We start from the raw sequence: 24,185 nt of genomic DNA, 5'->3' as shown, positions 1-24,185 counted from the left end.
CTTTCTCTAGTCACAGTGAGTGGGGGCTACTCTTCGTTGCAGTGCGTAGGCTTCTCATTGCGGTGGCTTGTTGCGGAGCACGGGCTCTAGGCACATGGGCTTCAGTAGTTGTGGCACGAGGGCTCAGTAGTTGTGGCTTGCGGGCTCTAGAGCGCAGGCTCAGTAGTTGTGCACACAGGCTTTGTTGCTCTGTGGCATGTGGTATCTTCGCGGACCAGGGCTCGAACCTGTGTGCCCTGCATTGGCAGGTGGATTCTTAACCACTGCACCACCAGGGAAGCCCAGAACAGTTTCTTAAAACCACCTTACCTGTAGGTAAATGATACCACACCTGACCGCAATTCAGAAAAAGCAGTTCTTAAAGGAGCCAATGCATTACAGTCTAGGTTCTCAGATACCTACTAATTTGGCTTGTCAGGAATATATTTTATAAAATCTGAAATGTCTGTGTGTTTTTCAGGCAATCCTTGAAAATTGTTTCTTTTAACAGAGCTAATAATAAATATTGGGTAACATGGGTCAAGATTTTACTCCCTGACAAATGCCTGGAGAACAACTATTCTCTGTTGGCCAACTTAATACCAACTCATGTGCAGTACAAAACATTACCTCACATAGTGGGATATCCCACACAGTGGGATAATATTTAGAAGAATAACTCAGGTTTGCTTATGCTTTTTGCTTTTCTTCCCATCGTTCAAACAATAGTTATGTGCTGATCTTCGAAGGAAGGTAGATACAGTCTAGAGCAAAGAAGTTAATTGAGTTTCTGAAAATTTTCAATGAGGAGCTGAGACAAGAGTTCAAAAGCCTCTACTTTCAATCGAAAATACTGGGATCTTGAGAAAGAATGGAGAATCATAAGGTGAAGAAGAATGCAAAATATGACATCAAAGCACTTTTTCTGTCAGTGGGAAGTTGTGACCAGCTGATGGGAGAAGGAGGTTGGAGGGGTTGTGACTACTGCTTAGGGGTTGCCTGGATCCCTAAGTCAGAGTTAATATCTGATATTACACCCTTATACCCCAACCAGGGTTGTATGTTGAAGGCAACATTATAGACACTTAGAAATTCCAAGTAGGTTGAGGAGAAATTTAAGAACACCAGGGCATCATTATGCATAATGATCATTATGCATCATTTCCTGGGTGTAGCTCAGAGACTGCAAGCTTCATTGAGAAGTCCTGAATGCAACATGGCACTAAAGAGGAAGGTTAGCCACTGCAGAAGGAGGGGTCTAGGTGGATGAGCCTGAGGGTAGTCCCACTCCTGTGGCTAGAGGAAAGATAATGAGTGTTCCTAAATACCTGTGTGTAAAGGGGGTGGGTGTGCAGAGATGACAGTAAAAGTTCTGGAAGTACCCCCAGGAAGTGTCCAACACTTGAAGTTGGGACAAGGAGAACCATGGGCATTAACAAAAAACACCAAAAAAAAAAAAAAAAAAAGTCCACTTCCAAATGATTCAGTGGGACGAACTCCATATGGTCAGAATCAACAAGTACTACTGGCACTGAACTAATTGCCCCTTTATTTGATGGTAGGACACTGTGTAAGCCCCCAAAGAAAAATGGGCAAAGGATATGAACATAGAATATGTAGAATCACTGCATACTCAACAGATGAGCAAAAACATTTTAAAATTACAATACCAAAAATAAATAAATAAAATGATAATACCTATTGCTGGTAGGGATAGAGGAAAGGCATTTTCTCACACATTCCTGGTGAAAATTTAATAGTATAGTATCTTTGTAAAGCAATCTGGATATACCTATTTAACTAAAAATTATACACATCCTTCAACCAAGTGATCCCATTCCTGAAATTTTTATCCCAAAGAAATAAAAGCACCAGTAGATAGAAAATACATGTACAAGGATGATTCCTATGGCACTGTTTACACACGAAAAAGAGAGAGAGAGGGATAGATAAAGGGAATGTTTATCTGTAGGGAAATGGTTTTTTTTTTGCGGTACGCGGGCCTCTCACTGTTGTGGCCTCTCCCGTTGCGGAGCACAGGCTCCAGACGCGCAGGCTCAGCAGCCATGGTTCACGGGCCCAGCCGCTCCGCGGCATGTGGGATCCTCTCGGACCTGGGCACGAACCTGTGTCCCCTGCATCGGCAGGCGGAGTCTCAACGACTGCGCCACCAGGGAAGCCCGGGAAATGTTTTTTAAATGAGGGTACATCTACATCTTGGAATATCATGCAGCCTTTATACAAATTGAATAGATCTACACCAGCTGAGTTGGAGGATTTTTATATATTATTAATGAGTAAAAAAAAGTAAAAGATGGAGAAATGTATGTAATAAAATCCCATTTTTGTAAAGCAAACAAAAATGTACATATACATTGGTACACATGTTTGTATATCTATAGCTACATGAGCGTAGAGAAATGTTTATAACAAGACATGTGGTTAACTGGAGTGAGGCTCAGAATCCACCATTCAGAGTGGTCCTTAAAGGCAGAAATTCTCCTCTGAGATATTTATTCAGTTGAAGTTTTCAGAATTAGGTACAGCATTAAAAAAAAAAAAGCAATACTACTTCTTAGTCAGAGGATGCTATTAAAAATATATATTGGGGCTTCCCTGGTAGCACAGTGGTTAAGAATCCTCCTGCCAATGCAGGGGGACACGGGTTTGAGCCCTGGTCTGGGAAGATCCCACATGCTGCAGAGCAACTAAGCCCGTGTGCCACAACTACTGAGCCTGTGCTCCAGAGCCCGTTAGCCACAACTACTGAAACCAGTGAGCCACAACTACTGAAGTCCACGCAACTAGAGACCGTGCTCCGCAACAAGAGAAGCCACCACAATGAGAAGCCCACGTGCAGCAATTAGGACCCAATGCAGCCCAAAATAGATAAATTAATTAATTTAAAAATACATATATATATTATATATATATATTATATATATATATATATAGAGAGAGAGAGAGAGAGAGAGCGCGCCATGCTTTGTTGAGTGAGGAGCAATGATCTTTTAAGTGTTAACCAGGATCTTGAATCCACAGTGCCATCCACTAGCTTCTTGTTTCAACCAGCCATGTTCCAAATTAAACCCCTAGAGATAAAAAATATATATATGTGAAATTAAAACTTTACTACATAAGATTAGCATGAAATTAGACACTGAAGAAGAAAATATTAGTAAACATAAGGGCATAGCAATAGAAACTATCCAAACTGAAGCAGCGAGAGAGAAAAAGAAAATTCCTGAGTGGTTATAAAAGACTTTTCTCCTCATTTAAAATGTTATTTAAATGATCATTTACTCTTTGAAGCAAAACTAATAATGTATTGTGAAGTTTACAATATATGTAGAAGTGAAATGTATGACAACAATAGCAAAAATAATGGATGGGAGAAAATAGAAATAAGTTTCTTACATTAGGCATAAAGTATATAATATTATTTGAAAGTAGACTGTGATAAGATAAAGATGCATAATGTTAAATTTTAGAGCAATTACTAGAAAAAAGAGAGGTATAGCTATTAAACCAATTGTGACAATAACGTGGAATATTAAAATATAATCAAAAGAAGGCAGGAACGGGACTTCCCTGGTGGTGCAGTGGTTAAGAATTTGCCTGCCAATGCAGGGGACACGGGTTCGAGCCCTGGTCCGGGAAGATCCCACATGCCATGGAGCAACTAAGCCCATGTGCCACAACTATTGAGCCTGAAAGCCAAAATTACTGAGGCTGTGTGCCACAACTACTAAAGCCTGCAAGCCTAGAGCCCCTGCACTGCCACCGCAACAAGAAGCCCGCGCACCGCAACAAAGAGTAGCCCCCGCTCTCCTCAACTAGAGAAAGCCCACGCGCAGCAACGAAGACCCAACACAACCAAAAATAAATAAATAAATTTATTTTTTAAAAAGGCAGGAAAAGAAGCAAAAAAAGAAGGAGAGAAAGAGGAAGAAGAAGAAGGAGGAGGAGAAGAAGAAGAAGGAGAAGGAGGAGAAGAAGGAGAAGGAGAAAGAAGAAGAGGAAGAGGAAGAAGAGGAAGAAGAAGAAGAAGAAGAAAGAAGAAGAAGAAAGAAGAAAAAGAAGAAGAAAGAAGAAGAAGAAGAAGGAGAAGAAGAAGAAGAAAGAAGAAGAAAGAAGGAGGAGAAGGGGAAGGGGAAGGGGAAGAGAAAGAAGAAGAAGAAGGAAGAAGAAAGAAGAAAGAAGAAAGAAGAAATGGGACAAAAACAAACAAAAAACCCAAGTAGCAAGATGGTCTATTTAAAGCTAACCATAGTGATAATTACTTAAATGAATATGGACTAAACACTGCAGTCTAAAGACAGAGATTGTGAGGCTGGATAAAACCAATATAAAGATACAAATAGTTTAAAAGTAAAGGTATGGAAAAAGATAAATCTTTTGGCTACTTTAGTATAAGACAAAGGAGCCTTCAGAACAGGAGTATTACCAAGGATTAAGAGGGCTACAGTATAATGATAAAGGGGTCAATTTGATAAGAAGACATAATAATTCTAATTGTCTATACACCTAATAGAGTTTCAGAGTACATGAAGCAAAATATGACAGAACTGCAATTACAATTGGAGAATTAAACACTACTTTCTTAGCAGTTGATAGAACAAGTAGACAGAAAATCAGCGAGGGTATAAAATACTTCAAAAATGCTGTCAACCAACTTGACTTTGAGTGTTATAGATCATTCAACTCAACAACTGCAGAAAAACATACTTTTCAGTTGCACTTGAAACATTCACAAAGATGATCACATGCTATACCATGAAACAGATCTTGATAAATTTAAAAGAATTAAAATCACACTGTAGGGCTTCCCTGGTGGTGCAGTGGTTGGGAGTCCGCCTGCCGATGCAGGGGACGCCGGTTCGTGCCCCGGTCCGGGAAGATCCCACGTGCCGTGGAGCAGCTGGGCCCGTGAGCCATGGCTGCTGAGCCTGCGCATCCGGAGCCTGTGCTCCGCAACAGGAGAGGCCACAACAGTGAGAGGCCCTCGTACCGCCAAAAAAAAAAAAATCACACTGTGTACGCTCTTTGACTACAGCAGAATTAAGTTAGAAATCAATAAGAGAAAGATAGTTGGAAAATCCCCAAATATTTAGAAACACTTCTAAATAACCCATGAGGAAAAAAAAATCACAGGAGAAATTAGGAAATATTTGAAACTGAGTGATAAGTAAAACACAATGTAATAAAATTAGAGAAATGCCACTAAAGAAGTGCTTAGAAATTTATAGCTTTGAGTGCTTATATAAGAAAATAAGATCAGTCTAAAATAAACAAATGGGTCCTAATTAAACTTAAAGCTTTTGCACAAGAAAGGAAACCATAAACAAGACAAAAAGATAACCCTCAGAATGTGGGAAAATATTTGCAAACGAAGCAACGGACAAAGAATTAATCTCCAAACAGTTCATGCAGCTCAATATCAAAAAAACAACAACCCAGTCAAAAAGTGGGCGGGGGCTTCCCTCGTGGCGCAGTGGTTGAGAGTCCGCCTGCCGATGCAGGGGACACGGGTTCGTGCCCCGGTCCAGGAAAATCCCACATGCCGCGGAGCGGCTGGGCCCGTGAGCCATGGCTGTTGAGCCTGCGCGTCCAGAGCCTGTGCTCCGCAACGGAAAGACAATGGGGCAGGGGGGGACTTTCCTGGCAGTCCAGTGGTTAAGACTCTGTCCTTCCAGGACTTCCCTGGTGGTCCAATGGTAAAGAATCCGCCTTCCAATGCCGGGGATGCGGGTTCAATCCCTGGTATTCGGGGAACTGGGATCCCACATGCCACGGGGCAACTAAGCCTGTGCCACAACTACTGAGCCTGCGTGCCTCAACTAGAGAGCCCACGTGCTGCAAACCACAGATCCCACGCACTGTGGAGTCAATGCACCACAACTAGGGAGAGAAAACCTGCACGCCACAATTAGAAGAGCCTGCGCCACAACTAGAGAGAAGACCGCATGCAGCAAAGAAAGATCCCGCGTGCCTCAACTAAGACCAGACGCAGCCAACAAAAAAAGGAAGGAAGGGAGGGAGGGAGGGAGGAAGGAAGGAAGGAAGGAAGGAAGAAAATAAATAAGAAGACTCCGCCCTTCCACTGCAGGAGTTATGGATTCAATCCCTGGTCAGAGAACTAAGACCCCTCATGCCGTGTGGCATGGCCCAAAAATATTAAAAGAAAAAAAAATTTTTTTAATAAAATAAAAAGACAATGAGGGAACATTATGAACAACTTTATGCCTATAAATTTGCCGCTTAGATTGAGTGGACAAATTCTCTGACAGACACAAATTACCAAGTCTATCTCGAAAAGAAATAGAAAACCTAGATACTCTCATATGTATAAAGAAATTAATGTCATTAAAAACCTTTCCACAAACAAAACTCCAGGCCAAGAGGCTTTACTGCTGAGTCCTAGCAAACATTTAAGGAAGAAATAATTCCAGACCCACACAAAGTCTTCCAGAAAATAGAAGCGAGAACATTTTCCAACTCATTTTATGTGACCATGATTATTCTGATATAAAAGCCAGACAAAACTATCTCAAGGAAAAAAAAAAACCTGTAGGCTATTATCTTCCATGAGCAAGATACAAATATCTTTAAGTTAATTTTAGCAAATTAGTTCAGCAATATATTAAACAAGTAATATATTAAGATCAAGTGGAGTGTAATCCAGGGATGTAAGATTGGTTTAATATTCAAAATTCAATCAAGGCAATTAACCATATTAAGAAACTAAAAAAAGAAAAACTATATGGCCATCTGACCAAATTCAACACACATTCATGATTTTTTTAAAAAACCTCTCAGCAAACTAGAAATAGAATTTTTTTCAAAATGTTAAGGAGCATCCATGGAAAGCCTACAGTTATACTTAATGGTGAAAAAATTAATGATTTCTTCCTTATATCAGGGACAAGGCAAGGATGTCCATCCTCACCCCTTTTATTTAACATTGTAGTGGAGGTACTAGCCAGTGAAATAGGCATGAAAAGAAAAAGAAATCCTCTTAATTCAAGATTACATGATCTTCTATGTAGAAAATCCTAAGGGATATAAAAATTGAATTCACTAGAACATATACGTGAATTTAGTAAGGCTTCAGGACGTAAGGTCAATACATACAGATCAATTGTATGTCTATATACTAGCAATGAGCAATTGGAAAATGAAAATTTTAAATGCCTAAATCACACACATGAAATACAGATAAATTGAACAAAGTATATACAATACCCATAGACTGAAAACTACCGAACATTACTGAGAGAAATAAAAAACCTAATTCATTGAAGAGACCAGTCCTCATTTCTCTCAGAGACCATACTCATGAATCAAAAGACTCACTGTGTTTAGTCAGTTCCCAAATTGATCTATAAATTCAGCACAATTCCAATCCAAATCCTAGTAAGCTTATTTATAGAAATTGACAAGGCTAATTTTAAAATGTTCATGAATTTCAAAGGATGCAGAGTAGCCAAAATAATTTTGAAAAAGAACAAAGTTGGAAAATTTACACTAGCTGATTTAAGGATTTAGTATATATCTACAGAAATCAAAACAGCATGGTATTGGCGTGAGAACAGACAAATAGATCAGTGGAACCAAATAGCAAGAAATGTAACCACATGTACGTGGTCAGTTGATTTTCAACAGAGGTTCCTAGGATAATCTTTTCAACACATGGTGCTGGAAAAACTGGCTACCGACTTTGGGGTGGGGGGGGCAAGTTGTACTCCAAGCTTTGCCTCACACCAAACATAAAAATAAGCTTGAAATTGCCTTTAGACCTAAATGTTTAAAATCACAAACTTCCAGAAGAAAACATGAACCTTAAAGGAATATTTGATAAAATGGACTTCACCAAATTTAAAATTCTGTTCTCTGAAAGACACTATTGAGGAAATGAAAAGACAGCTATAGACTGGGATAAAATATTTACAATAGATTTAATGACAAAAGTTGTGTGTCCAGAGTGCATAGAGGACTCCTACAACTTAATGAAACAATCTAATCAAAATGCCATGGATTTTATTTTTAACTTTCAGGAAAGAAGATATATGTATGTCCAGTAAGCACATGCAGATATGTTCAGTGTCAATAGTCATAGAGAAATGCAAATTAAAACCACTATGAGATAAAAATTACACCCACTAGAGTAACTAAAATTAAAAAGCCTGACAATACCAAGTGTTGGTAAAGATGTAGAGCAACCAGCATTCTCATACATTGCTGATAGAAATGGAACAACCACTTTGGAAAACAGTTTGGTGGTTTCTTTCTTTCTTTCTTTTTTTTGTCCACACCACACAGCTTGCAGGATTTTAGTTCCCCGACGAGGGATTGAACCCGTGCCCTCGGCAGTGAAAGCACTGGAAGTCCTAACCATTGGACATCCAGGGAATTCCCAGTTTGGTGGTTTCTTAAAAAGTTAAACATATACTTACCATATGACCCATCAACCAGCAATTCCACTCCGAGATATTTACCTAGGAGAAATAAAATGGAATGAGAGAAACCTGAACATATGTATACCCAAAGACATATTTAATGTTCTTAACAGCCTCATTCGTAACAGCTCGAAACTGGAAACAACCCAGAGGTCCATAACTTGTGGATAAACACACGGTAGTATAGCCACACAGTGGAATTACTACTCATCAGTGAAAGAGAATAACTACTGATATATATTATAACGTTGAGGAATTTTTAAAATATTATGGGGCTTCCTTGGTGGCGCAGTGGTTGAGAGTCCGCCTGCCGATGCAGGGGACGCGGGTTCGTGCCCCGATCCGGGAAGATCCCACATGCCGCGGAGCGGCTGGGCCCGTGAGCCATGGCCGCTGAGCCTGCGCGTCCGGAGTCTGTGCTCCGCAACGGGAGGGGCCACAACAGTGAGAGGCCCTCGTACCGCAAAAAAAAAAAAAAAAAAAAAAATTATGCTAAGTGAAAGAAGGCAGTCACAGAAGAGAACACACTACATGATTTCATTATATGAAAATCTAAAACACAGAAAACTAGTCTACAACAGTAGAAAGCAGATTGGTAGTTTTCTGGGGCCATGAGTAGAGGGGACTGATTGCAAAGTGGCATGAGAGAACTTTCAGTTTCATGAAAATGTTCTTTCTCTTCATTGTGGTGGTAGTTACTTGGGTGTATACACTATCAAAACTCATTAAACTGTACACTGTTTTTAAAGATTGTTTTTGATGTGGACCGTTTTAAAAGTCTTTATTGAATTTGTTACATTATTGCTTCTGGTCTATAGTTTGGTTTTTTGACCTCAAGGCATGTGGGACCTTGCTCCCCGACCAGGGATCCAACCTGCATCCCCTGCATTGGAAGGCGAAGTCTTAACCACTGGACTGCCAGGGAAGTCCCTGAACTGTATACTTTATTTTTATTTTATTTTATTTTATTTTTGCGATACACGGGCCTCTCACTGTTGTGGCCTCTCCCATTGCGGAGCACAGGCTCTGGACGCGCAGGCTCAGCAGCCATGGCTCACGGGCCCAGCCGCTCCGCGGCATGTGGGATCTCCCCAGACCGGGGCATGAACCCGTGTCCCCTGCATCGGCAGGCGGACTCTCAACCACTGCACCACCAGGGAAGCCCTGTACACTTTAAATTGATGCATTTTACTGGATGTAAATTATGTTTCATTGAAATTGACCAAAAAATCCAAAAAATGTTCATAATAGTCAAAAACTAAAAACAATACAAATGTACATAAACAATAAAATGATTAAAATTTCATATATGTATTCATACAGTAGAATATTGTGTAGCAATGAAAAAAGAATTACAGTCAAATGAAACATGAATAACATTCACAGATAAAATGAACAAAAAAAGACACAAAATGTCATATATAACTCCAATTATATGAAATTCAATAACAGATAAACTAATCTATAGTGATAAATATCAGAATAATAACTACCTTTGGGAGAATTATTGACTAACAGAAACCATGAAGGAGCCTTCTAGTGATGATAAAAATGTTCTATATCTTTATCTGAGTAATGTTTACACAGTATATAGATAGGTAAACATTTATTCTGCTGAACATTTAAGATGTATACCCTTTATTGCATATTTATTATTCCTCAATGAAAAAAATTTTAAACGACCACTTATGGTTGCTTGGGATGAAGTGCCTTGGGCTTTAAGACACCAAGTGGCTGCTGCATTTTATCATAATTGTAATAGTGCTGACTACAAGGGCTGTCGGTGGTTGAGCTTCATCTCACTGTATTGGAGAGATTATAGAAAGTAAAAGACAAGCTCAGGGCTTTAAATGCTCAGCTCAAGTTGCAGTCACAAAACCAGAAAATGTCCATGATGACTCTAAAGGAATCTCTATTTCTTGTAGCTTCAGAGCAGATATAGATTTTAAAAAATCAGCCCTCAAGTTTAATGGGACAGAATGAAAACATAAGCCAAATTCATAAGTCTCTCATGTGAAAGTCAGCACATTGCTTGGAAAATAGAGAGATCCTGAGACTTGGAATGTTTACATTTGGATGGAAGCTGAGACTTGTGCCACAAACCTCCCTAAAGACTCCCTTGGCAGCAAAAGCAATCCCTTCTCTCCTTTTTTTGAGGATATAAGCTTTTCTTTCCTTACAGAACCTATAACATCACTTGGGGCAATTAGCTATTTTCCTTAAGGCCCACCTGTGTATCATCCATTGCCTTTAGACCCAAAAGTCAGATCTCAGCATGCCCCAAGAGGACTAGTCAAATCTGTAGAGAAAGGTGATTGTTAGTATTCCAGGAGAATAGCAAGTTTTTGCTAATTCATAGCAGCAGAAACTTGGGGAACATGTGTGGGAATTGATTATAACAATTTTTTTTTGGCCACGTCACGTGGCATGTGGGATCTTAGTTCCCAACCAGGGATCACACCCATGCCCCCTGCAGTGGAAGGTCCCATGCCCCCTGCAGTGGAAGGTAAAGTCCTAACCACTGGGCCGGCAGAGAATTCCTGATTATAAACCTTTTAGACTTAGGAGGATGGATATAACTTTGGATTAGCCCAGATTTATCAATATCATTATACTTAGAAGATTTGCTAAGCAGTAATATTTTTAGTATCTTGGAAATGGTTTTAACAGTTTTCTTGGTAGATTAACTATAACCTTGACTCAAATACAGCCTGCATTCAATGAGATTGAGATGCTAGAGCCTTCATGGCATGCTATAAAGGAATAAATCCAAAGGCTTGTAAAATTGACAAAGTTGATTTCTAATAGGTAGCCTACCCATATTTACCTTCATCCTATTCCCCAAGAGTGCCCAGGTGACAATCCCTGAGAAATCCATTAATGACGGGAGCACTAACATCCCTACAGAGGTAGCTGTCCTCTGTAGGTTGGGAATGATGGTAGGAGATAGTGGCATTGAAGTGGGCTTTCTGGTTTCAATGAACTGATGGGATTCCTAGAAGACAAGTGGCATTTAACTACCAGAGTTAGAGTCTACTGGTCAAAGTTAATATCATAGATAAATGGTATTTTGACTTAATGCCCAAGGTTAAAGGCCATATTATAATAGGCCTTATTTGTATATGACTCATACTGTGGTTTTTTACCTAGTTCCTGAACGTATGATTGGAATTACCACAATGAACAGCAGAAATTAAAGTGGCCATATGAATGTTTTGACTCATAGATTTTCTGTAGTGATCATGATTTTCTTAGGAATTACATAGGTAGGATATCTACTAAATTATTACTAGAACTATTTACCGAAAAGCTCTAACTGTGGGGCCAGAAACATGAGATGAGACACCACAATGGAGAGTTTTGGCTTCTTATCCAGTTCGTAGACAAGCAGTTGATACACCCAGAAGGCTTTGGTTGAAGTGGAGGCTGGCCTTCTTGAGGAAGAATTCTGCTATGAGCATATAGTCTAGATCTTACTTCAAGCCTTCCTCAAAGGGTATGTAGCCCTTTACTAGGGTGAATATGCATTGGAAAAAAGGAAATATCCCACCAGACTTTCAGAGATTACCAGACTCCAAGTTAACACTAATCCCTGGTATCCCAAAGTGCCCCAGTGGACCATTGGTTAAAGTTAGGGCTTATGCATGTCAGGTGATAAATGCTGTTTTGGTCCAAGGTTATATCATAGACCCAGTTAATCTGCGGGACCTAGCTATATTTATTTCTGGTTCTTGAATGTACAACTGGAATAGACATGTATAGCAACTAGCAGAGTTCTCACAAATTAGGGGCTGAAGGCTATCATGGTGAACTTTCTCTGCCTGCCAAAATGGTAAAAAATAAACGGATAACAAAAACAAATGAAAAAAAAACAATTCCACAAAGATTAGATATGAAAATATATTAGTGATATGAAGGATTCAGAAAATAGCATTCTTATCTAGTTCTTCTGTTTTGCCTATGCAGAAGGTAGGTAGATCTTGAAGAATATTTGTAGATTACACTAACACCATTTGCAGCTGCTATTCAAGATGTGGAACCTTTTTTGGACCAAATTGACACAGATCCATCATTCACAACAACTGATCTGGCAACTACTATTTTCTCTAGAGCAGTTTGCAAGGACCAACAAAAGAAGCTTGATTTCACCTATTAGGAACAGCAGTATCCTTTCACTGCCTTGGCATAGGGCTAAGGCAGCTCTTTTTCTTTCTATCATAATTTAGTATGCAGAGACATTGATTGTGTTGACATATCATAGAACATCATACAGTTCACCACCTTGATGGTTTCCATTGTGGTGATTGGATTGGATGAGCTGGAAGAAGCATTAGATGCCTTGGTAAGTTCCATGTGTGTCAGAGTGTGGAAGATAAAAACCATAAAAATTCAGTGTTTTCTACGTTGGTAAAATTTTTAGCTTCCAGTAGGTGGAAGCATGACAGGATATCTGTTTCAAATACGGGGCAAATTGCCATATCCTGTGCCACCTACCACTAAGAAAGAAGCATAATGCTTATTGGACCTTTTTACATTTTAGGAACAACCTTTACCACATTTGTATCAATCTGTGCTGCTCTTTTGTGTTAACTGAGCCATCAGCTGGCAAAGGGGGTCCCAGAGCAAGAAAAGGTCTTGTAGGCTTTCTAGGCTGCATTACAAAGCCTCTTCTTTATCTTGTGCCTTATCACCTAGAAGACCCTACAGTACTTGAAATGAACAGAGCAAATTAGAAAGCTATCGCAAGTTGCAATAGTAGAATCACAATGTAGATCCCTCAAGTTTTGGAGCAAAACCATGCCTTCTACTAAAGTTAACTATTCTCCTTTGAGAAACAGCTCATGTGTATGTTTATACTGTGATAATTCATAAAACCATGCGCTTATTATTTGTGTACTTTTCTTTATGTTATTTTTCAAAGCTTTAGTTTTTAAAACTTGTATGGAAAAATGAAGGTCCAAATATAGCAAAAACAATTCTAAAAAGAAGAACAAGTTGGGGAGAATTTTCCTGATTTATAAAAATAAAGTTATATTAACAGAATATTGAACCTGGCATCAGACCCATGAGAATGTGGGAATTTAGTGTATAACATGGATGTAAACTAGTGGGAAGGGACTAATCAATAAATGATATTGGGATGATTGGCTTCCATATTGGAAAAAAAATAAAATTAGATTTCAGTCTCCTTAATGAGGAAAAATAAGTTCCATCTGATCAGAGACCTAGATATGGAAAACAAAATTTTTAAAGTTTTAGAAGCAGATATAGAGCATGCCTTTTGACCTCAGTATAGGTAATACTTCCTAAAGAATACAGCAAGTAAGCACAAACCATAGAGGAAATGATTGATGCATTTGACTACTTCAAAATATAGAACATTGATATGGCTAAACTCACCAAAAGTTAAGTAAATAAGAGATTAACTGACACTGATAAACTGAGAAAGACTATTTGCTATATAGATAAGAGAATGATCACTATCAAAAATTTATAAGTTAATAAGAAACAGACTACTCATGCCAACTGAAAAAATGGGAAAGGACAAGAAAAAGCCGTTCACTGGGGGACTTCCCTGGCTGTCCAGTGGTTAAGACTTCCCCTTCCAATGCAGGAGGTACGGGTTCAATCACTGGTCAGGGAGCTAAGATCCCACATGCCTCGTGGCCAAAAAAACAAAACATAAAACAGAAGCAAGATTGTAACAAAATCAATAAAGACTTTAAAAATGGTCCACATCAAAAAAATCTTAAAAAAAAAAGCCATTCATTGATCAGGAAACCCAAGTACATAATAAACATATGAAAATGTAATATATTTAATCTCACTAATAATCAGGGAAATGCAAATTAAAATAATTAGATACCATTTTTTATCCATCAGATTATAAACTCTAACAATATCAAATATTGGCATGGATATGGAGAAATTATATCCTCATTCAGTGCTGGTGAGAATGTAAATTGGTATAGGTGTTTTGTAGAGCTATTTGGCAATAACTACTAAAGTTGAAAATGCACATTATACACAATCCGTTAATTACACTTTTGTTCATTTACCCTAAGGAAATGTTTACATATGTATACAAAGAGATGTATATAAGGATATCCGCTGCAACATTATTTTGGTATCAAAATACTGGAAATAATCTAAATGCTGATCCATAGAGGGGTGTTTTTAAAAATTAGGATGTTTTCATATTATAGAATACCATGCATCAATTAAAGAAATAAAATATATTTCCTTAAATACATGAATCATATCTCAGTGTTGAGTAAATAAAAGCAAGGGAACGTGTATTATATCAGTATTTAAAGTACATACATAAAATGTTAACAAACATAATTTCTGGGTGTTGGGAACACAAGTGTTAGTTTTATCATTTTCTATATTTTTCTCTAATTGAAATTTTTCTTGAAATAAAAACAATGCAAAAAAAGAACAAGTAGAAGCAATTAATTGTTCCGAATGTCATACTCAGGTCAGATTAGATAAGAACTGAACATTATATAATGGTTTTAGCAATTAAGTAAGTAACAACAAGTATTTATGCAGCTACTAAGTGTTACAGAAAGGGGAAGTAGAGTATAAGCTTAAAGGCAAGATATAACTTTCCTGATTTTGACTCTGCAGCTTTTACTTACATGATTACGGTGCTGGTGGTAATGATAAAATCTTCAATATTCCATCTACATAAAAATTTCAAATCTCCTGTAACAACTAATTGCCAACTTTCTGCTTAGGTGGGGTTTTTGGATCGGCAAAGGACATTGGCTTTGCTGGAAACATTCTATGACCAAAGTTCAAAAGTGCTCAGAGGTTTACTCCGAAACCCAAGACAATGTAAGTGCCACCCAGAGGGAGCATGCTCAAGCTGGAGTGATGCAGTACACTGAAATGATAATACAAGGTCATTCTATCCCCATGGAATCCCTTCATATAACATCTCCCTTAGATCATGATAGCTCTATCTAGTTGTTCATTCCACACAAAATTCAGTCTTCATCACAACTAGATGTATTTTTCACTATGGTGTAATACTAAAAGTTGTTAAGTCAGAGCTCAGCTAGAATTCAATTTTAAATTCAGTCAAATGAAGGGGTGCTTTAGTGACAATCTGAATGTTTTGGAAATTAAGTTGGTAGTGGTAATTCCAGTTTTAATGTCCAACTTAGAATTCTAAAGTTTCTAAGAAAAATGTTTCCTTCTCCCAAGCATTTTTAATTGAAATATAGTTGATGTACAATATTATGTTAGTTTCAAATGTACTACATAATGATTTGACATTTTCATGTATTAGGAAATAATCACCGTGATGAGTCTAGTAACAATCTATCCCCCTACAAACTTATCACAATATGATTGACCATATTCTTTATGCTGCATATTACATCCCTGTGACTTATTTATTATATAACTGGAGGTTTGTGCCTTTTAATTCACTTCACCTGTTTCACCCACACCTCAAACCCTTCTGGCAACCACCCATTTGTTCTCTGGGTCATATGGCAGTTCTACTTTTAATTTTTTGAGGAATATCCATACTGTTTTCCATAGTGGCTGCATCAATTTACAATACCACCAACAGTGCACAAGGGTTCCCTTTTCTCCATATCTTTGCCAGCACTTATTATTTGTTGTCTTTTTGATGATAGCCATTCTGACAGGTATGAGGTGATATCTCATTGTGGTTTTTATTTTATTTTTTTTATTTTTATTTTTTTACGCGGGCCTCTCACTGTTGTGGCCTCTCCCGTTGCAGAGCACAGGCTCCGGACGCGCAGGCTCAGCAGCCATGGCTCACGGGCCCAGCCGATCCGCGGCATGTGGGATCTTCCCGGACCGGGGCGCGAACCCGTGTCCCCTGCATCGGCAGGCAGACTCTCAACCACTGCGCCACCAGGGAAGCCCTCATTGTGGTTTTGATTTGCATTTCCCTGATGATTAGTGTGACGTTGAGCATCTTTCATGTATCTGTAGGCCATCTGTACCTCTTCTCCGGGAAAAAAGTCTGTTCAGGTCCTCTGTCCATTTTTTAATCAGGTTGTTTTTTTGATGTTGGTTTGTATGTCTTCTTCATTTTGGATATTAACCCTTTAGCAGATATATCATTTATAACTATCTTTCCTCATTCATTAGGCTGTCTTTTTGTTTTGTTGATAGTTTCCTTTGCTGTGCCAAAGCTTTTTAGTTTGATGCTGTTCCATTTGTTTATTTTTGCTTTTGTTTCCCTTGCCTAAGGAGACATATCCAAAAATACATCACTAAGGCAGATGTCAAAGAGCCTACTGCCAATGTTTTCTTCTAGGAGTTTAATTGGATTCAGGTCTTAAATTTAAGTCTTTAATCCATTTTAATTTTATTTTTGTACATGGTGTGAGAAAGTAATTCAGCTTGATTCTTTTGCATGTAGCTGTCTAGTTTTCCCAACACCATTTATTGAATAGACTGTCTTTCCCCATTGTATACTCTTGCCTTCTTTGTTGTAGATTAATTGACGATATAAGTGTGGGTTGATTTCTGGTCTCTCTATTCTGTTCCATTGATCTACATGCCAGTTTTGTGCCAGTACCATACTGTTTTGATTACCATAGCTTTTGTTTGTTTGTTTGTTTGGGTTTTGGGGGTTTTTTTTGGCCACACTGCACGACTTGTGGGATCTTAGTTCCCTGCCCAGGGATTGAACCCATGGCCTTGGCAGTGAAAGTGCAACGTTCTAACCACCAAACCTCAGGGAATTCCCTGTAATTTTGAAATCAGGGTGTGCGATAGCTCCAGATTCTTCTTTCTCAAGTTTGTTTTGGCTATTCAGGGTCTTTTGTGTTTCTATAAAAATTTCAGAATTATTTGTCCTAGTTCTGTGAAAAATGCCATTGTTGTTTTGATAGAGATTGCACTGAATCTGTAGATTGCCTTGGGTAATATAGTCATTTTAACAATATTGATTCTTTCAGTCCATAAGCACAGTGTATCTTTCCATTTGTGTCATCTTCAATTTCTTTCATCAATGTCTTATAGTTTCCAGGTACCAGTCTTTAAGGGCCCTGCTGCCCTTCAAAGCCAGATGTTCTGGGGCAGGACCTCCAGTCTAGGATCCTGACGTGGGAGTTAGACCCCTTGCTCCTTGCAGAGAACCTCTGCAATTGTAATTATCCTCTTGTTTGTGGGTCACCTACCCAAGGGTGTGGGTCTTGATTATACCACATCTCTGCCCCTCCTGCCTGTCTCATAGTGGTTCCTTCTTTATGTCTTTAGTTGCAGAAAATCTTTTCTGATTTCCTGGATAGTCGCTCTGTAAATAGTTGTAATTTTGGTGTGCCCAAGGAAGGAGGTGACCTCGTGGTCTTCCTAATCTGGCCTCTTGGCCACACCTCTCTCTCTCAAGCACTTTTACTTGTACACCTCTACTGTACTTATACAGTAAAATATCTTTTTTATATTACTCCCAAAACAAAAGGATTGTGATTTATATTTTTATTTTTTAAAGAGAAGGTCTTTGAATGGTTGAGTTTTCCAAAGAAAGTGAATATTTTACTTGTGTGAAAATTTATTACTTGGATACTTAAAAATCTATGGATAATGTACATAGAGTATCCTGAAAATTGTGGGAATCACAGTTTTAGAACTTAAATACTAACTGTTTTGGGAGGAAGGGGTACAATCTTGTGGCATGAGTCCCATTTTCTGTAGTCCTGGATATCAGGGTTGTTTTGTTGTTTAACAGTGGGATTCTCATGAGTGCTATCCAATCTTTCCCTAGAATTCTGAACCAGGTGTCCACATAAGTTGTGGAGAAAAAGAATTGAGGAATGAAGAAGAAAGAGAGGGAAGAGGGAAGGGAGAGAAAATGAATATTGGAAAAATATAGCTCAGTGAAAGATTATCATAGAACTTTGCTCTTATTTTGGTATTGCAGATACTGAAAAGGTATATGAGGTGAAAGACATTTGTCGCTTTCCTCAGCCCTATGCTATGCTTACTGTGGGAGGACTAAGAGTAGAGGATAAATTCTATTTGCCTTGGAAGTCTAAGCAACTCTCCTAGTAGCAAAAGAAGAATCATGTTCATTTCCAAAACCATACCTTTTAGGAAGGGATTATTTCTAATTTACAGTAGTGAGCATCTTTTATGTTCCTTTAGATACCTTTTTGTTTTTTATTGGGTTGCTGGGAAAGGTAACTGATATTTATTTAAAGCAATAGGTCTATATTACAGTCACTGTGCTGATTGCTTTTTTGTAATTTTTATTTTATAATAGAGTATAGTTGATTTACAATGTTGTGTTAGTTTCAGGTGTACAGCAAAGTGATTCAGTTATACATATACATAAATCCATTCTTTTTCAGTTTCTTTTCCCATATAGATTTTTTTTTAATTGGAGTATAATTGCTTTACAATGTTGTATTAGCTTCTGCTGTGTAATGAAGGGAATCAGCTATACGTATACATATATTCCCTCCCTATTGGTCCTCCCTCACACCCCTCCCATCCCACCCATCTAGGTCATCACAGCCCATTGCTTTTTTACATTAATTTACTAGCTCTGATTCTACACTATAAGATCAATTGTTTAGGTAAATGTTTTGTTTTCTGTGTTAGGGCCATTTGTTGAATTTGGAGAGATAGACTTGCCTGAGTTCTGGGGAGACATGGATAATCAGAAGCACATTTATGAAGACTTTGACAAAGTACTCTTAGAGATGAATACATTACATGCTAGCAAACATACAAAACATGCTAGCAAAAGCCAGAGTAAATTATTAGCAAATCCAGAAGATCAACATAAACATGATAAACATAGAAAATCAACACTACCACAAAGCCCACCAGAACAGCAGAGAGGGACAACTGCAAACCAAGAACCAAACAGAATTTCAACCAAAGAACAAGACAAAGAGTCAACTGGAGAGCAAGAACTGAACAAAGAATCAGTAGCAAAACGAGGAACCTACACAGGGTCAACTCCAGAACAAGGATCAAGTAGAGAGTTAATAATAGAACAAAGACCACATATTGAGTCAATAACAGAACAAGGAGAACCACCAGGAATCCACACTGAACCAGCTGCAGAGCAAGGACTTTACAGAGAATCAGTAACAGCACAAGGACAGCATGAAGAGTCAACAACAGGACAAGGATCACACAGAGGGTCACCTGAGGAACAGGGACCACATAGAGAGTCAGTATTAGAACAGGGACCACACAGAGGGTCAGTTGCAGAACAAGGAGCACACAGAGAGTCAGTAGTAGAACAAGGACCACTCAGAGGGTCAACTGCAGAACAACAGCCACCCATAGAGACAATTCCAGAAAAACAAGAGGACATAGACTCAACTTCACAATCAAGAAAAGGTAGTATCTTAAGAGAAAGTGAAAAATCTAAGGAGGCTATTTCCTTTGAGTACACTGAAATCCTTCCACAGGAAGAAAGGACTCAGGGGCAAATCTATGAAGAGCAACTATTCATGAGTCCTGAACTGCAAGAGAAAATTTCAGTATCAAGCAGAAAAGGTCATCTTTCAGGTATTAATATAGTTCTTCTACATCAGCTCCTTGCTTTGTAGAGTGGTTTTTAAAGTCCTTTCAGGAAATATTCATTTCAATTAGGATCTCTTCCTGACATATAAGGTCATGCAATCTTCAGATATATTTTGCTACTCAACATGAGTCTAGACCTTGAGTAATCAATTACCTGCAAACCAGAAAGTCTCTATTATCAATTTACCTAGAATTGCTTTAACACTAGAAGGCCATTTGTAAGGAAGAAATCTGGTAATGTTACACGTAGAAATTTTCATTGGACCTCTGAAAAGGCAGTAGAAGCCCTTTTATTTTAACTGTGGTGTCTGATATCAGAATAAAAGAAATAAATTTCTTTTATTTCAAATTTTAAAAGTATCTCACTTTTTTCAGTTGTATATAAGAGTTTCTGGAGGTCATATTTAAGACTGAAAGCACCCCACATTTCAAATATTTATTCTGAAGAAGACTTTTCCTCTGAATTGCCTATGCCAATTTATGCCCTTTTTGTTGAAGAATTCTAATCTTTTAGAGAACCAATCTCAATGCCACTTAAGACCTCAGTTAGGCATAATTTTTTAATTCTAAAGTTCTACAGTCCCAAAGAAAATTATTATTTAAAACTCCTAAGAGATGGGTAACCTATGTTCTAGATTCTACACTAACATTAACTAATTTTAAATCTTTCATTTTTTTCAGCATTATATTTATTTCTCCATGAAATAAGACTGCTAATTTCTGGCTCTCCCTGCATAGTAGGGATACAGCTTAAAAAGTTAGTGAAGTTTCTATTCAGTCAGATGTATTATTAGTGAGGACTTAATTTTGACTATCTGTAACAGTGATCTAAAATAACAGTGTCTAAAAAACCAAACAAAAGCAAAACAAAATAACAATGTCTAAACAAGACAGGAGTTTCTTTGTTTCTCATGTAAAAGTCAAAATTTATATGACAGCTCAGCCCCATGAAATCAGCAGAGGCTCAAGCTCTTTCTGTCTTGTGTCTCCTCCAACCACATGGTCCAAGATAGCGCACCACCATGTCCACATTCTGACCACCAGGTGAGGAGAAAGGATAGGTATTACATCATTTCCCGTCACAACTCATTGGTCGGAATTTAGGCATATAGTGACACCTAGCTGCCAGGGAGGCTAGGAAATATAGCCCTTAATTTGCATGGCAAAATTTGGGTACAACAAATAGCCTTTGTCACAGAGCTGCTCCCAACAACTAAAGTTATTAAGTGATACCATTATGATACAGCATATATAGGAAAGGACCTGAAAGAAAGTTTTTGTGTTCTATATGCAAGGCATTTCTCTCATTTATTAACTTTAGAATATATAATAGAATATATAATGTCCAACTCATAGGCATTTTATTTTGTACCTTTTAGAAACTGAAAAAAAGGAAGTTCAGAGAGACAAATCCTGTGAACCCAAGTCCCAAAAAATAGAAGGAAAATCATGGTCAGGTAACTTCTCATTTAATCCTCCTTTCATTCATACTCTAGAGCAAAACCATTATGAAAGTGAAGTTACGCTGGCTATATTATGGAACGTGTATTTTATAGGTGAACTTTTGACTTGTAACTGGAACACGAAGTATGCCAAATGTGAAGAGGAGGAACAGGCAAACTTAATCTATGGTAACTCCAGGTTCACAGGTACATGTTAACAACAAAACCAGGAAGAATAGATGGCACTCTAATTGATGAACTTAATTTACTGTGGTACACGATGATAAGGACTGGACTTAGCCAAGGCACAATGGCAGAGTGATACTTGCATTATTGTGTCCCTGAGCTGATGGATCTAAACATATTCAAGATGACTGTTTTGGGTGGTAGTGTACATGCAGTGCTATTGATGAATGCTCTTTAACACATATGCATTAATACAGTTGTCCCTCAGTACCTGCAGGGGTTTTTTCCATGGAAACCACCCCCCAGAGCTCCCCCCATGAATACCAATATTCAGGGATGCTCAAGTCCCTTATGTAAAATGGAATAGTATTTGCATATAACCAGTGCACATCGTCCCATATACTTTAAATCATCTCTAGATTACGTTTAATACCTAATACAATGTAAACACTATGTAAATAGTTATAAATACAATGTGAATGCTATGTAAATGGTTGCCAGTATGTGGCAAATTCAAGTTTTGCTTTTTTGGAACTTTCTGGAAATTTTTTTTCTGAATATTTTTGATCTACAGTTGAATCCACAGATGCAGAACCTGCGGCTACAGAGGGCTGTATCCAATTTTTTTTTTCTTTTTACTGTTAAATGGCCCTGAAACCACTTTGAAGCTATCATCAAGGTATACAAAGGGAATCAGATGTTAGATATTAGAAAAATAGAAATCATTCCAGCTATTCCTCTCCCTGGTAGTTCCACATCCAAATATGCGAGGCAGGTGAGGATCTATCTTGTTTTTGAAGACTTACAAAGGAAGATCTACTCAACAGAGACAATAAAGAGTAGATGTTAGCTCTCAGTAAACCATGTCTTTAACAACAATTATCCCAACAAGTACTATTTTATCATTTTACCTTTCATTAACAAGTAGTAGAACTTATAAGATCAAGATATTTTCCACCTATCTGTAATTTTTTTCTCATTTAAGCATGGATCAAATAACAAATTTCTATCCTCCAAATATTTCATGGAATTACATGGCATTGATTAAGCTCTTGTTGCCTGCTAATTCATGTTCCTCTTCCCCTGGTCTTACTTCTTTATCTCAGTTTTGCTTTACCATTTTAACAGTTGCATGGGTGATCCTTTTTAAGTCACATCAAATCTCATATGGGAAGCATAAGGGCATGAACGATTGAATTAGTTAATAAATCAAACATAAATCACTGGGCTTTTTCATGAAATATGCTTCATATTATAACATTGAGCTTCAAGATAAATATATTAGTCAAGACTCTTTGGGGGAGAGGTGGTAGTGGTGGTATTTACAGACTTATTTAACTAGTGAGTCCAGACTGCAGCTGGCTTCAGGCACAGCTGAATCCAAGAGCTCAATAATAGCAGCAGGACAGTGTCTCTTTGCCTCTCAGCCCTGTTCTTCTCTGTGTAACTTTCAGTTTTAGTTTTCACTGTATTGTGGCAAAGATGTCCATGAGAGCATCTCTAAGCCTACATCCTACTAGTTCAGGAATCAGAATATAAGAAGAGTGATTCTCCCCCAGTAGTTGCCCCAAGAGTTCTGGGGCTAATTCTCATTGGCCTATAGTGGATTCCATTGCTGTCCTATGTGAATCATTGGCCGGACCTATATCACATGGCCATCCTTGAAGCAAGGATGGAGGAAGCTCAGAACTACCTGATACATCTAAACTGACAATGGGGGAGAAATGTTTTCCTAAATCAAAAAAGGAGGGTGCTGAACTCATGAAGGGAGCATGAATTCCTGACAGGAAAAAAAGGAGCAGATGTCCATTACAATAAGTACTCGTATATTTTCCAGAACTTTGATAAAATTGTTCACTTCACTGTTTGATGTATGTTTCTTCCTTGATAGACCTACACTCGATGATCAGAAATATTCAGTCTTACAAGGAAATAAAAGGTAGGAGTGCCTTCAATGGAGTTTCCTTCAATCTGCTCCAGTTTGTGCAACTCCTGGAGACATTTGTTGGTGAAGATGCCCCCTTGAGTGTCAGCGAAGCCCTCACCTCCTTTTTTAAGAAGGGCTTTGTTGAAACAAAAGAAGAGAAAAGGAGTGGCTTAGAAGAGGTGAGTAATATTATTTATCAGTAAAACAGGTGAGGTCACTATTATAAATAAATCTATCAATCTCAGTTGCTCCTAGTCTAGCTCTTCTTAAATAACTTACAACCAAACCTATCCCTTTAGTTCAACCAGCATGGCCATTAAATACTTCATTTGAATGTCAAATATTCTAAGATCACACTCCAGAGAACTCATTCTCCTAGTAAGAACATGATTTCTGATGGCAGGTGATGGTTTATTTTACAGCTGTGTTTTTGCTCCTCTGAAGCTGGAAGAGCAGATTCCGAGGAACAGAAATGTGTATATACAAAGATGTGTGTGTGTGTGTGTGTGTGTGTGTGTGTGTGTGTGTGTGTGTGTGTGCACTGTCTGCTGTGTGAGTGCATTTGCAAATGCACATACGTAGGGGTAGAGTTGTGGCTTGAATATATATTTTTATTCATGTGCACCAAGGTAGTACATATTTCTTAAGAAATTA

The 24,185-nt window shown here is 38.1% G+C and overlaps 1 protein-coding gene across 8 annotated transcripts in view; it reads left to right on the top strand.

Moving 5' to 3' along the window:
• The window catches only part of EFCAB5 (EF-hand calcium binding domain 5), a 114,145-nt gene that overhangs the window by 58,349 nt on the left and 31,611 nt on the right, over positions 1-24,185 (top strand). For 6 of the 8 annotated variants that reach the window (XM_067715338.1, XM_067715337.1, XM_067715339.1 and 3 more), the window contains exons 10-14: positions 15,182-15,281; positions 19,038-19,961; positions 21,356-21,433; positions 21,533-21,625; positions 23,496-23,710. In XM_067715338.1, the coding sequence (XP_067571439.1) occupies positions 15,182-15,281; positions 19,038-19,961; positions 21,356-21,433; positions 21,533-21,625; positions 23,496-23,710 (1,410 nt within the window). The remainder of the gene's footprint in view (positions 1-15,181; positions 15,282-19,037; positions 19,962-21,355; positions 21,434-21,532; positions 21,626-23,495; positions 23,711-24,185) is intronic. The other 2 variants (XM_067715341.1, XM_067715344.1) reach the window with 2 other exon arrangements.

The sequence above is a fragment of the Pseudorca crassidens genome, chromosome 19 (genome assembly GCF_039906515.1).
Source record: "Pseudorca crassidens isolate mPseCra1 chromosome 19, mPseCra1.hap1, whole genome shotgun sequence".
Lineage (NCBI taxonomy): Eukaryota > Metazoa > Chordata > Mammalia > Artiodactyla > Delphinidae > Pseudorca > Pseudorca crassidens.
Note: the sequence above shows the minus strand (reverse complement) of the source record. Positions and strands in the feature narration are given on the sequence as shown.